Source organism: Melospiza georgiana, chromosome 12 (assembly GCF_028018845.1).
Source record: "Melospiza georgiana isolate bMelGeo1 chromosome 12, bMelGeo1.pri, whole genome shotgun sequence".
Taxonomy (NCBI): domain Eukaryota; kingdom Metazoa; phylum Chordata; class Aves; order Passeriformes; family Passerellidae; genus Melospiza; species Melospiza georgiana.
The window spans coordinates 4242587-4257216 of record NC_080441.1 but is presented as its reverse complement, the minus strand read 5'-3'; the positions used below and the strand labels follow the sequence as shown (position 1 = coordinate 4257216).

General features: G+C 41.8%; 1 protein-coding gene across 1 annotated transcript in view; it reads left to right on the top strand.

Moving 5' to 3' along the window:
- The window catches only part of LOC131088561 (connector enhancer of kinase suppressor of ras 2-like), a 171875-nt gene extending 157937 nt beyond the window's left edge, over positions 1-13938 (top strand). Inside the window, exons 20-24 of the mRNA XM_058032712.1 lie at positions 2730-2800; positions 3534-3637; positions 4946-5453; positions 5733-5932; positions 6611-13938. Coding sequence (XP_057888695.1) covers positions 2730-2800; positions 3534-3637; positions 4946-5453; positions 5733-5932; positions 6611-6826 — 1099 coding nt within the window. The 3' untranslated portion in view covers positions 6827-13938. The remainder of the gene's footprint in view (positions 1-2729; positions 2801-3533; positions 3638-4945; positions 5454-5732; positions 5933-6610) is intronic.
- Positions 13939-14630: the final 692 nt, after the last annotated feature.

The following is a 14630-nucleotide window of genomic DNA, read 5'->3' as shown; positions in this document are numbered from 1 at the left end:
CCATCCATACAGAATCGGCTCTGCCAGGAGCCCCAGGGCCAGCTGGAACCCAGCCTCTGCCCACAGGGCACCTGGGACAGCTCAGAACCAACTGCCTGCCTTTCCAGGCTCTCCACAAAGAGCTTTTTATAACCTTGAAAAACCTGCAGTTTTCTGAGAAATGGAAGTGGTTTGCTCATCAAGGAAATTCATCAAGTTTATGCAGGGTTCCTTCGAACTGAGCTTGCATTTCCTTGGGAAAAAAAAATTAACTGTTAGAAAATGAGCTGTAATCTCACCACTTCTATATCTCCTGATTAACCTCAAAAACATTCACTCATGCTTTTCTTAAAAACACAAAACCTAAAATGGAGATTCTAGTTCTTTTATCAGAAGAGATTTTACCATGATAAGCCACTGAATGTCATCAGATAACCTTTTATGTGGGCTTGGCCAGGAGCTGACTCTGAATTGTGATAAATGAGGTAAGAAAGTCCTTGTAACTCTGGTGGGGATGATCTTGGCCTTTGCAAGAGAAAAGCCTGAGCAGCCTTAGAGAAGGAATATTAACTTCAGCTAATTCCAGATTTGGCCATTGAGGCCATGTGCTTAAAGCTGATACTCTGGGTATCCTCAGAGCATCCCTGGCTCTGGGAGGTTAATCCTAACACTTCAACTGGTGTCTGTGTTTGCTTCCAACATCTGACACCCTAAAATTAACAATGAGCAAAAGAAATTCAGCAAGAAATTTAAGACAATATAAATTTCCATACACTGACCACACAAATGGCTGTGTCTGTTTTAACTTTGAAAATGGTAATTAGTCCTAATTTATCATTGGTGCTTAAGCAGAACCTCAGTTGAAGGCACTGAGCCATCCTGCTTAATTACCAAAGGCATATGGCAAAGTATGACTGAAACTATTTTGCTCCAGTGCTAATGAGTTCAGAAATTCAGGAACAAATGATGAAAAACTGGTGAATAGAAATGCTGATAAAGGAGTGATGTCACTGCCAGTCCTGCAGTGAAGGATCTGCCCTGCAAGGGAAGCAAACCCCAGGCAGTGCAGGCACCGTGAGCTGAGGGAAATGATGCTGGAGACCACTGTGCTAAAGCTCTTCTGGAAATCTGTTAATCCATTTTAAATGCACTTCCCTCATGATAAAGATGAGTTATTGATGTGCTGATGCAAACAAGGGCTGTAAGCAGAGCTAAGCCTGCATTTGGTATTTGGGAAAACTAATCATCATTTCCATTTTCATCTCCAATTTGCTGACTTCTGCCTTAATACTGAGAGGCAAAGCAGCATGATTGTACAGTTCTTTATTTTCATAGTTCTGCAAGTAAATTAAACTCTCTCAGAATTCCCTGTAAGAAGTGAATGTTGTGGTCCCCTTTGGCTACTTGGGAAAGCCATGAGATCCAGGCAGAGCCTCTGTGAGCCGAGGCTGTGCCAATAGCAGAGATGAGGATCATTGCTGGGAGCGGGGGATCAATACGTGCTCAGCTCTGAGCTATTTTTAGTGCACAGTTCACTCTCCCTTCGCTTTCTGCCTCCTTGCTGTGCCTCCCATCTCCCACACACCCCTCTCCTGGACAACAACAGTCACACTCACGTCCTTAAAAGCTTTTTTTCCTCCTCTAGTACAAGTGGGAAAGAATGACACTGAAGAGTTTTCTTGTTTTGATCTGCAAAACAACTCGTCCTTTTGATATTGCGTGTACTGTTCACTAATGTCTGACTTGAGGCCTGTGAAAGATGGCTTTGTCATTTTAATATTCATTAACCAAGAAGATAATTATTAACAAATTTGATGTTGCAAATGTTCGAAAAGGAAAAAGAGCTGCTTCTAGATAAACTCTCACATCAGTTTTCTGGGAAATTAATTAGATAATTAAGAATTTAGTCACCAAGGAAGGGAATGGTTCAAAACATCCCAGGCATTATAGATGTCACAATTAGGGCTTTTTTCTTTGGTTATATCTCCTTGTTGATGAAAATAAGATAATTCTTGATTTTCCATTTGCTGAACATTAAGAAGTGACTTTTCCCTCTGTGTGTTAATTTCCTTTTCCTCCTAGTTTTTTAATTATATATTGTGTAAACATCTAGTAATCTTACATAAAGAAAACTCAAAAGGTACTTTCCCCAAGATTAGCTATAATATTTCCCTAAGGAAGTAAAGAATCTTCTTTTCTATCAAACTAAATAATTTGAGGACAAAGAAAGAAACCAATTTCACACATCCAATGTGAAATGCAAATATTGAAGCACTTGCAGTTTACCAAGACTTTAGAAACCCAAAAGTCTGTATTAAACAAATTAAGGGAAAATAATGTTGATATCACAGCTCAACAACACTAAGTGTTTATATCACCAGCATTGTGAATCCAGACTAGCAAATAACCAAACTGCCATAGGCTGTTTTAGCTTTCTGAGGATACAAGTTTAATACAACTTTAATTTCCCAACACAGGTTTTCAGACAATAATTATCATAAGTCTATTTTATTTTATAGTCTTTTGGCAATTCAGGCAAGTTCTTGAAATAAATATCAATCAGAATAAATGTGAAAAATCCTTTATTCCCACTTATCAAACACACAGCAAATCTGAATCATGGGTTTAACAGCCTTTTAGTTTAGGTGTTGTGTCCGACTTTTCCAGATGTTAAGGATGTGGATGCCTTCAGATTTACATGAGAAGTTCCTTTTAAATACCTCTCTTCCTCATTTTTATTGTTCTGTTAGATGGATGAATCGTTTGGGTCTCGCAGCAATTGGTTACACACCTGATGACAAGGATATTCACCCAGATGAAGGTAATGCTTCAGTGGTTATAATCAGGAGAAGAGAGCAGACAGGACAAATCTGTTCAGTAGTTCACTAAAGCTGGAGAGTTCATAATTGACTTTATCAACATATGGCCATATCATTCTAAATATCAATTTTGATAAGAATACATTTCCTCGAACTACATTTATTGGTGCCACCACCAAAGAAAATAAAATCCTTAGCAGTAGTTTTAGGAAATATTTAAAATTGGCAGTAAAGAGAATGCGGGGTTCAGGGTGAGGTGTGATCTCCCAGATCCCAGCCCTCAGGGATGTTCATCCCCATAAAACATGGCAGAGACTTGGGGCAATGTGTGCTTCAGCAATATTTGTTTGCACCTCCCGAGCTCGGGTGCCAGCCTTGTCCTCTCCCCATCACCCACAGTGGAACCTGTTATGCCCAATTAAATTAAGTGCTCAGGCTTGGCTCTACTTCAGCATCTGGAATGAGGCTTCTGTGTGAAAGTCTGGGAGCAGAAGTTGGTTTTTATGTGCAGTGGGAGTCAGGTGCCCGAGCTGCCTTCTGTAACTCATTCCTAAATCATTCAGAGCTTCCCTGTTTGAGGGGCCAGACCTTCCCACCAGCCCCTTCCTGAGCGGCTGCCAAGCCCTGCAGTGACTGGGAAACTTTACCTTGCCCTTAGAAGAAGGATGTTGCTGAAATGTGGGATCTGTTTTGTGGTGGAAAAGCACCCGAGTGAGAGCTGGAATGCTTTGTCAGCAGATTACTGGAGCGAGAGCGACCAGGACGACATCGAGGGCTCGCTGACGCTGAAGCAGGAGGGCTCCTCCACGCTGTGTGACAGCTACCACCGCACCCCCTCAGTGAGTGACACCCCTGCATGTGCCAGGGCCACCAAAAACAGCCCTGGGCCTGGGCTGGCTCCTCCCTTGTCCCGGGATAGTTAAACACCGAAAAGGTGGCGAAACAAAGACGGATGTGTTGTTAAAATGAAATTACTGCTGCTCCTTGTGAGCCAAGACCTGGATTTTTCGTTAGCAAATCAGTTAGGAAGGAAGGAGAGGTAAATGTTTCCTGACACACATCTCTCACCAGACTGGAAATATAACCTTTTTTTATAGGATTGGTGAAACTACGCATCATAACAGAAACAGAATATTCAAATTTTACTTTCACTGCAGAATGTGAAAAGAATGTGATGGATGGGATAGTTTGTATTAACTGAGACTGTTTTTCAATTATGAATATTGGATACTGGATGCTATAGATTAAGATCAGCTCACATTCACCCAGTAACCATGTTTTACTTCTTTTTTGAAGAACAAATCTTTCTAGGACAGGGATTTTTTTTTACAAGATTGTGTACAATGCCGTGGTGATGACAATATTGCAAACAGAACATTTCTATTAGACAAAACACAGGCAATTATGATAATTGTTCTATGATTCCAAGCACAGATAGGACTGTTCTCTATTTTTCTTTCAGATTTTTCTTCAGCGTGAATGACATGATCCTCACACAGCCAGAACCAAAGAAAGAGTGACTGAGACAACAGCATCACATGGGTGAAGCTCAGACTGATTTTCACCCATGTGATGCTGTTTTATCAACTGGGATACAGGTTAAGCCCCTCCCTTTCTGTTTTTCCACATTTTTGCCTTTCTCTTTGTTTTGAATGAAATTTATACACAGACCCAGAGAATTCATTCAAATAGTTTCACAAGTTCAACAGTCCCCCAGCCAAAAATCTTCCTGGGTGCTGAAGTTTTTGTTGTTTGAGTTTGGTTTTTGGGTTTTTTTTTCTGTTTGGCCCCTAAAAAAAAAAAGAAAGGAAATCCAATTATGGTTTCTTTTGGAGACTTCCACTGTCCTCAGCTGCACTGCGTGTAAGCTGGATGGGTCTTCAGGAAATCTGCACCAGTGTTACACTTTCCTTTCCATCAGGAGTTGCTTGTGGGCAGAGAATGTGCAAAACAAGAATAGGGAGTGGTTCAAAGAGCACTTGTATAAAAGTTGTCACTGCTAATTCTCTTCTGTTTACAGTGGTTCATGTTATGACCAATCCAACCCATGAGTCCATCTGATTACTAGATATCACAGAGTGTTTTACACTGCAGTCACTTCTGTTCCAAACACCATCTCATGGGCAGGTGTTTTTGTGTCTTTCCAGGTGAATTCCTCAAGCCCATTCCCCGAAGCCAAGCAAGGCCGACACTTTTCCAGCGAATCCACGTACTCCCATTCCTCGGCCGAGGAGTCGCGGCCGGAGGCGGCGGGCAGCACGCACTCCTCGGGGTGCCGGCCTCCCTACCGGGAACGGCGCTCGTGGCAGGACCTGATCGAGACCCCCCTCACCAGCTCAGGGCTCCATTTCCTCCAGACCGTCCCTCCGGAGGCAGAGTACGCGAGCGGCCGGCCCGGAATGTCACCGGACAGACGGAGACAGGCCACGCTGCCCGTGCAGAGGCGCCACAACTTTGAGCAGGATGGGCCTTTTCCTCTGGTGGAGTGTCCCAGGGGACACAGCTCCCACGGGCGGCCCCAGAAACCGCGCAGCCAAAGCCTGCCCCGGAACAGAGACGTGCGCGGGAAGGGACGCGTGAAATCCATTGAGGACACCGACGACAGCCTGGATGAGAAGGTTCCTCTTAGAAGGCACAATAGTTTCTGTGCAGAAGGTAAGCTCTCCACTTCAAAATCCAGAGCGGTATTGCCACTGTTCTCAGCAAGGATTTTGTGGTTGAACTGCTGGATGTTGACAAACACAGGAGTTTGTACTTGAAATGCCAAGATGTAGTGCTAAAAATTGAGCTTTGGGATGATGTTCTTGTCTCACCAAAATTAACACTGCAGAACTGAGTAAGAGGTTAAGATAGTACTGAATTGCAGTATTGCTGATTTTAGAGACTTCATCTGAATGATCAGGTTTGTTGTTAGGGTTCTTTGTTTCCTTTCAGAAAGCGTGAAAGAAATTGAAGATATCACAGATGGTCTGCAAGAGCTCTACAGAACTCTGGAAGAAGCCAGTCTGTCAGCTTTCGGAGAGCAGCGTCCCTCCACCAAGCAGGAGTTCCGCAAGTCCTTCGTGAAGCGATGCAATGACCCAGTGATCAACGAAAAGCTGCACCACATCCGAGTCCTCAAGAGCACTTTAAAAGTAAGGCTTTATCCTGATTTTGTGTGGCTTCATCCCTGATCTGTATGCAAGGAATATAAACTTTAAAAGTCTAATTGTCCATCAGAGAATGCTGATGGGTTGAAGGGATCTTAAAGCCCATCCAATTCCATCCCCTGCCATGGGCAGGGACACCTTCTGCTATCCCAAGTTGCTCCAAGCTCTGTCCAGCCTGGCCTTGGACACATCCAGGGATCCAGGGGCAGCCTCAGCTTCTCTGGGCCCCTGTGCCAGGGCCTCCCCACCCTCACAGCCAGGAATTCCTTCCCAATATCCCAGCTAACCCTGCCCTCTGGCAGTGGGAAGCCATCGCCCCTTGTCGTTAATGTCACTCTCTGTCTTTAATCTTTTACATTTCTATTGTTAATGATTTTTTTGTAGCTTTAAAATTAAGTTTCAAAGAAACTAAAAATCCTTCAAAGCAAGTATGTTCCATCTTAAGGAAAAAAAAGGAGATTATTTGGCACTCTGTGTGGGCAAATTGTAGCATGTGGCACAGACTGAGCTGTCAAACAGTTTATGCTGTAATAGTTCCTGAATTTAGGTAAATATTAAAGTTTCCATAGTAGTTTTCCTGGCACTTGGCATTAAAGAAGAAATAAAGTGCTGGAATACAGAATTTCATTTTGACCTGTCCTCTGTCTTTGTGGAATTTGCCAGGCAAAGGAAGGGGACCTCACAGTTATCAACAGCCTTCTGGACGATCCCAACTTAACATCCAAGAAGTTCAAAGATTGGAAATTAAAGAACTATGAGTTTTTCCTGGACATTTGTGAGTACAGTGCTGCTGGGAAGTCTCAAAACGGAGCCTCTGAACTGGCAAGCTCGGCCCCAATGCTGACACACACACACTCCTTCATCGAGACTCACGTGTGACCGGAGCTCAGCCTGGCCACTGCTGGGTGCCTGACAGAGGCAGGCAGACAAACCCTGGTGAATTTAAGGTACTCAGCAGTACTGTAAATACTTGGGTAAGAGAATAGTGCCACAGGATGCCTACTACATTGCATGATAAGACAATGATATTCTTTATGAATTTTTTTGTTTGCTGTTATCAACCAATGTCCGTATCGAGCTCTGCATTAGGAAGAAGCGGTGCAGAAGTGTAACTGAAAATAAATACCAGTATATTTAAAGTACTGTACTAAAACTCAGCTTATAGTATGAGCTCCTGCAATCATTTTATATATTTAGATATATATAAAATCATATCTATGTATATAAAATGTAACATGGTAGTTGACATTTCCTTTTAAAATTCCCTAAAGTTCACACTTTCACACATTTTTTCTTGAGAAAAAATATAAAAAATGAAAACATGAATACATTGGCCACTCTTAGAGATGAACATTTATTTTTGCAACATTTCCAGGTAGTGACCATCTTTGCAAATAAAAGGACAGAGTTATCAAAATGTAAACTCAATCCCTATAGTGTGCCTTAAAATGTACACTGTACATCTAAGAAATAGATCCCAGTCTGGCCCTATGGGCACTCTGTACATGCCATTTAAATACTGTGTTTGTAACGTGCTGTGCCTGCCTTTAAACGAACGAACACGAGCAAGCAGGTTTGGCACAGAGGTAAGATACGAGTAGAACAATATTGGTTGTTCACTAATGCTGCAACTTAAACAGGTTTTAGTAGGATTTGAAGTATTTCATGGTGAAAGAAAAAGAAATCTGCACTGAGTAAGGTACATACTGCAGGTTTTCATCATTTCTTCACTGTGAATTGAAGTGACACATGACTGTGAGTCACAAAATTCAAAAAAGCATGAGAATGAAGCTAAAAAAACCTCCTGAACTATTCAATTACATTCTGTGATACACTGACATCTATAGCTGAGTTAATAATTCAAAATTATGTAATGTCTGGCAATAATTTTTAACTGCTAGCAGTACATTTGCAAGTGGGTGAAGTTATTCAAAACATCATTCAAAAACCAATCGGTATTGATTGGTTTGGGAAGACACACAAGTCACACAGTGGATTTCACTTCCTTGCCTGGGTGAGAATGGTTTGGAAGAATCAGATTTTGGGGAAAATACTTGTATTCTTGGGGGGGGGAAAGATTGCTCTGGATGCTACTGAACATAGATTTCAAAGCCATTCACAGTTTGCTTTGACTCTGCTTGTAGAATAGTTCTAAAAGGCAGAATGAAGGGGATGTGAATACAGCTGATGTCATTTCACTGAAACAGATTTCACTGATCATTTTTTCACAAGATAAACCTAATTGTCTCTCATCCATCAAGGACTGTAAAATTCACGCAGTTCAGTATAACAGAGGCAAAAATGTCATCTCAGTGAGGTCCTAGTATCCAGGAGGAGATTTCATTGTTCCAAAGGCAGACCAGGTGAAGGTGTCCTGGGTGTTCAGTCCTGTCTCCACAGAGCAGCTGAGGGGAGCTGACCTTGACTGGACAGGAGGGGGAAAATTGCCACAGGAAAGCTCCTGGGTTGAGACAAAGACAGGGAGATCACCTGCTAGTTATTGTAGGCAAAACAAGCCTGACTTGGGGAGAATTCATTTATTAACAATTTAAAATACAATTGCATAGCAAGAAACAAAGACAAAAACACCTTTCCTTTGCCTCCCCCCTTCTTTCCAGTCTTAATTTCATTCCTTCATTTCCAGTGAGCAACAGAATAAATTATAGAATCCATTTAGAAATGAATTCATATTATACATGCAAGCAGTGATGGATAGTCACAGAAATAGTTACATAGATTGAACTGTCTAAATTCCTGAAGAAATGTAAAAATGCCTATTGTTTCAAACTCAAAAGATGGTTTGTGCTTTCATAATGAAAATATCTATATTGTTTCCAAATAGCTTTTCAAATGCCACTGCTTCATCACTCAAGACATAACTGAGCATATTCAGTGAAGTCACAAGCAAGCAGAGAATACTACTGAGTGATACAGCTGAAAATGAGAAACATAATTGGGAAGACAGATTTCTCAGAAATGACACAAATAGTAGGGAAAACAGATAATCTCTGTTTTAAGTTTAAATACAATTTCTGTAATATGAATAGATGAGATAAATAGTAGATAGTTCATACTTTTGCTCAGCTTATCTTTAAAAATCTTTCAGTGTCATGAGATCATCTTTTCTGAAATTCTTGGAATTGTGAGTCTGCATTCTGCTCTTGCAGAGCAGCTCTCAGCAAATGTGATTTGCACTGAATAGGCCAAATAAATTGTCCAGGAGATTCATGAGATGAAATGAGATGAGATACACTGGAGAAATTCCCTCTAATGGGCTTAAGATTAACTGGGAGAAAAGTCTGAACCATTTGTCTGGCATTGCTTGTGCCTTAGAGCAAGCAAAATCTAATTGCTAAATTAAGCAATACAAAGACTCTATTCTTTCACAAATGTCAGCTGGCATTTGGAAGCCATTTCACAAGAACTTGTCATTCTCCTGGCACATTTCCTGAACCCCACCCTGCAGCCCTTCCCTCTCAGCCATGGGTTCTTCCTTCTGGGTGTTGGTTCCAGTCTAAGTGGACTGCAGAGAGGAATGTGCACAGTCACCACAGCACAATTATTTGGATTTTCACCACCTTTGAACTCACTGGAATGCAAAGTGTAATACAGATAATGTATTTAAAAATTCATGCTTATGTATTAAAGTACATCCAATTCTCCTGGACCAACAGGTTCTCGAACACACAGTACAAAGCAGCTGGAATGGTTGTGGTTGTTTTGATCCCACATTTTTAAATAGGGAAAAAACAACGCTTGGCTGTTGAGTTCACCAAGGGAAATAAATAGCACCTGTACAATAGATTTATTAATTTACCAGTTTTCCTGCCTGAATTCTCAGGTAAAACTTGGTTTTTAACATATACAACATGGAAATGTTGTTTGGATGTGCTTTATTTAATTGGATCTTATTAAAGTTAGTGTCTTCATTCAAAATTGCTTCAGGTAAAATGTCTCAGCCCATACACTTTCTCTGACACTCCACAAGCTGAGTCTTTTTGTTCCGGCTATTTTTCATTACAACTGATTTAATGCGCCCCCTGAGCTACTGATTCCCCTCCTTTTTTAATACTGTTCTGTATTCAGTGACATGTCAGATCTTTAAAAGTGTCTTAATAGCTCTCTCGGCATCACTTCCTGAGAGAACCAAGACATTTCTCTTGGTTTCATTACTTTAAGTGAAAACTACCCTGAGCTTGCTCTAATTGACACGAACAAAAACCAGAGGAGGAGGAGGAGGAGGGGGTTGTTATCAGGACATGCAGCTCTGGCTGCTTTTTGAGCTGGGAATGTGGTGCTCCACTGGCTTTTTCCAAGGAAAAAGAAATGAGTGCTGCAGAGAATTGTGCATGGCCAGCTAAGCCTCCTCTCCCTCCTCTCAGCAGTTACAGCTCCTTCTCCAAGGTCCTGTGAAGGACAGCACAGGTACCTTTGAAGGAGTTCCTTTACAGGCTCTGGGAAGGGCTCAGCCTCCTCAAAAAGTGGTACAGTTCTGCTGCTGACCTTTAGGAGATTTCACTTTAAATGTTAATAGGACCTCTGGGAGAAAAATGAAGAATCTGGTAAAAATTGTTTAACTCAACAGAAATCTGAGGAGAGCAAAGAACATTCTTTTCTTTGTCTCAAGTAATGTAAATGCAAAAGGCCAAGATAATCACAAACCTTATTTGCCATATTCTTTCCTCATGTGGTCTTACTGTCTTCCAAAGTGATAAAAGCATTCTTTCTGCCAAAAATAGCAGTATTTATGACCAAGGTGATATAGCTGGGGCCTGTTGATCCTTGAGGAGAGACAGCAGAGCTATTTTGTGATAATTCACCAACAGTTGGTACAAACCCTTCATGCAGTGGGGAACAAAGTCCTTCAAAGATGGTTTGTGTAAAAGGACCCTTGGCTAAGGCACAATGCAGCACAACAAACCCAGCCCCCTCTGCAATGCCTGTCAGCTGCCCCTGAACTAGAGAATGACACCAGGCAATTGAATTATACTTTAAACACTCAATTTTTCAGTGAACCAAGTCTTGTCTCTCCACAGAGGTTCTGTCTCCAGAGCCAGTCCTAGGGAGATCCCTTAAGGAAGAGAGCCCAGGCCTGTCTGTATTGCTGGGCCCCAGCCTGAGCCCCATTCAGGGCATGCCTGGGTTCCCCACATTTAATGTTAGAGAAATAAGAGTTGCCTGGGTCTCCTAAAGGATTTTATTCTCTCCTCAGTTTTCACAGTAGGGAATGGTGCTTCAGGGCAGCCAGAAGGGCACAGGTTTTCCATGGTAGATTGTGCATGTACCACATGCCTTAGGCCACAGCACATCACCTTCCCTGCTGCCAAATGATGTTTATTTACCACTAGGACCAAAAATGGGAAATAACAGGAAAGACTGGAGAAGCAATATTAGCTATTTGTTTATATTCAGTATTAAAAAGCTCTTTTTCTTCCAGAATGTTTCCCTCACCAAAGCTGAGGCTCAGGGTAGGTTTCCCAGGCAGGATGCTGTGGGGAAGGGTTCTCCATCTCCTCTCTCAGATGAATTCACACTGTGTAATGTGAATTCACAGAGCCTCAAGGCTGAGGCTCTTGATGGATGTTAAGTGGGCACAGATCTGAAAATCCCTTCTGAAAATCACATCTGAGCCCTATCAGCAGTTGTATGGAAATTTCATGGCTATTTAAACCAAAACTAGTAAGTTGTATTTCCTTACTTGATGTTTATAGTTATTTTCTTTGCTCCCATTACCCACAAATGAAATGTGATGTTTCTGATCAGTTCCACTCTCTAACATGTGGGCAGGGAACACTTCACTCTGGATGTAACTAATAGAAAAATAAACATGTTTTAAAGCTTATTTTCTATATTTTACGGGTTATACCACTCTTGCACATCCAGGAGGAGGTTTATAAATAATATTGTTTAAATTTTTATCAGGTTTGAAGACAGATGATATACTGCTGGGACCTCCTCTTAATAAAAATATTTAAATAAGTCAGACAGAAACTGCCTTCAGGAAAAGAACCATATTCACTCTTAATGTAGGCCAGACAGATATATCTTTATTTTTATGAAGAACATACATGTGTTAGAAGTGACAGTTAGGGACTTTAAGCATTAATGCCACTGTGTGAGCAGTATTTGAAAGAAAGCAATGTTGTAAAAATGATCAAATATGTCGACAACCTGCTGTTTGACCAGCTAAGCCCTGTAGCTTCTGTCCTCACATTTCTAGAATATTGTTCATGCTCAGGCGTTGGTGAGGGTATCAATACAGATCTTTTTACTAACAGTAAATGTGTCTGTCCGAATGCTGCAGATTAACTAAGGATGTCACATTATACATATTAACTATTGCATTTTTTCACTAGCAACCACAAAACAAATATGTCTTAACAAACTGTGTTCGCTGGCCAAAACACCAGTAAGACCCTGTAACCAGTTAAGACTTCTGTTTTACTGAGAAACAAGGATTTCAGCTTGAAAATCTGATGAGAAAACAGGTTAGGATGTAAGAGAAATGCACTAGTATTAATAAACGTTTTACATTTGACACATACTGTATTACAAAGACAATATCCTTGTAAGACCATTAATTGCTGGGCCATAGGTGACTTCCATCTAGGTTACTAATAGCTAATAAACCTTGTACAGAGCCTTTTTTAGATAACGCTTACATGTATGGAAATGTATGACACCCTTGTACTATGGCTTGCACTTTACTTGCATTAAACTGTGAAGTAGGCTGTAGTAATGTCTTTGTATATTCAGGGGTTGAAATACCAAAGCACTGGAGTATCGTACTGCTGGTGTTCAACCTGTCCAACGTGCTGACAACGTGTATTTTGCAAACCCCACCAACTTCAAATCTTCGGCAAATAACGCTATGGGGTCTCCATGGTCTTTGTTTCTTTGTAAATATAAACATTCTTACTGTTTCTGTAGCAATAGGAGGTTATAAACCAAACTTTCACTAGGACTGTTTTCAATAACAAAAAAGAAAAAAATAAATAAAAATCTATAGCGCCTTGTAAAAAAATCATGGAGACTCCATGACCTGTGGGCATTTTTGTTTACAAGCAGTATGTATATATGTATTAGAGGCAGAACTGTTATTTATCACAAAGTTATATTGTGGATGATTCTTTCTTAAATAAATATATGTTTTCTGTCATTAAGAAAAATAAGTATTTTAGAGCCATCCTGAGAAGTTTGAAGTGTCAAGCTTCAAATACGAGTAATCTTCCATGTTTCAGCCTTGTTTTTCTAATCAGCTGGGAGATGAACTGAGAGGCAATGGAAAACCACCTGTCCATGCCAGGGAAATGCTGGAGTTGTATGTTTTTGAGCATTCTGCAACTTTTCTATAGTGCCCATCGTGCTTAATGCTTTGACAAGCAGATGCTCCATCAGTACCACAGTAAATCCCTCAGCTCGTGGATGCTACAGAGAGAAAACCAATGGTTCTAGACTAATACAGGTCAAACGAGGTTTCAACCCCTGGATAACACAGTATTTCTTCAGTTTCACAACAGTATTTTTAATTTTATACTTGTCTATGTTGAAAGATAATCCAATAGTTTCTATAGGCAATGACCATTAGGTTTCTTTTTTCCCTCTTTCCAGATGAGTTCTGTGTGAATTACTGTAACCGGCTGCGTTTTCTATCACAGATTAATAACTTGTTAACTTTTTGTGTGTCTACAATGAAAATTTATGAATGGAAAACTTCACTGTGTGTTGCTCACTGGGCATATACCTCATGGTACATTGCACAGACGTGTAAGTCGTAAGTTGCACTGCAACATTAAAAAAAAGGAACATATTGCTCTTTTTTCAAAGATATTAACTTATTTAAGAGATATAGTCTGTACATTATTAAAAAAAAAAACAAAAACAAAAACAAACATTTATTCTTCCTAAATTCAAACAAAGCTTTTGTTTTGGGGAAAGAAAAAAAAAAGTTGTAAACTTCCGTTGTAAATTTGGACTTCAATAAACGAATTATCTGCACTTAGATTGTGTGTTTATAGGGGATTTTGTGTGTTCTGAGGGGAATCCTGGCTGAGCGCGATGCGGGCTGAGGGACATCGCTGTCGATCTGAGGGGGATCCCGGCTGAGCGCGATGCCGCCCGATCGGGGCGCGATCCCGGCTGAGGGGGATCCCTGCCCACCCTAGGGCGATGGCGACTGAAACAGATCTCTGCCCCATTTAGGGCGAGCCCGCTGCGGTTAAGAGGGATTCCTGTCCGCTTTGGGGCCATGCCGGCTGAGGGGGATCACCCCTGCCCGCTTAGGGGCCATGCCGGCTGAGGGCGATGCCCGCTCCGGCTGAGCGGGATCATCCCTGCCCGCTTAGGGGCCATGCCGGCTGAGGGCGATGCCCGCTCCGGCTGAGCGGGATCATCCCTGCCCGCTTTGGCACGATGCCCGCTCCGGCTGAGGGGAATCCATCCCTACCCGCTTTGGGATGATGCCCGACCCGACTGAGGGGATTCTATCCCTGCCCGCTTTGAGGCCATGTCGGCTGAGGGGAATCCATCCCTGCCCTCTTCGGGGCGATGCCAGCTGAAGGGAATCCATCCCTGCCCGCTTCGGGGCGGTGCCGGCTGAGGGAAATCCATCCCTGCCAGCTTTGGGGCGATGCCAGCTGAGGGGAATCCGTCCCTGCCCGCTTTGTGGCCATGCCGGCTGAGG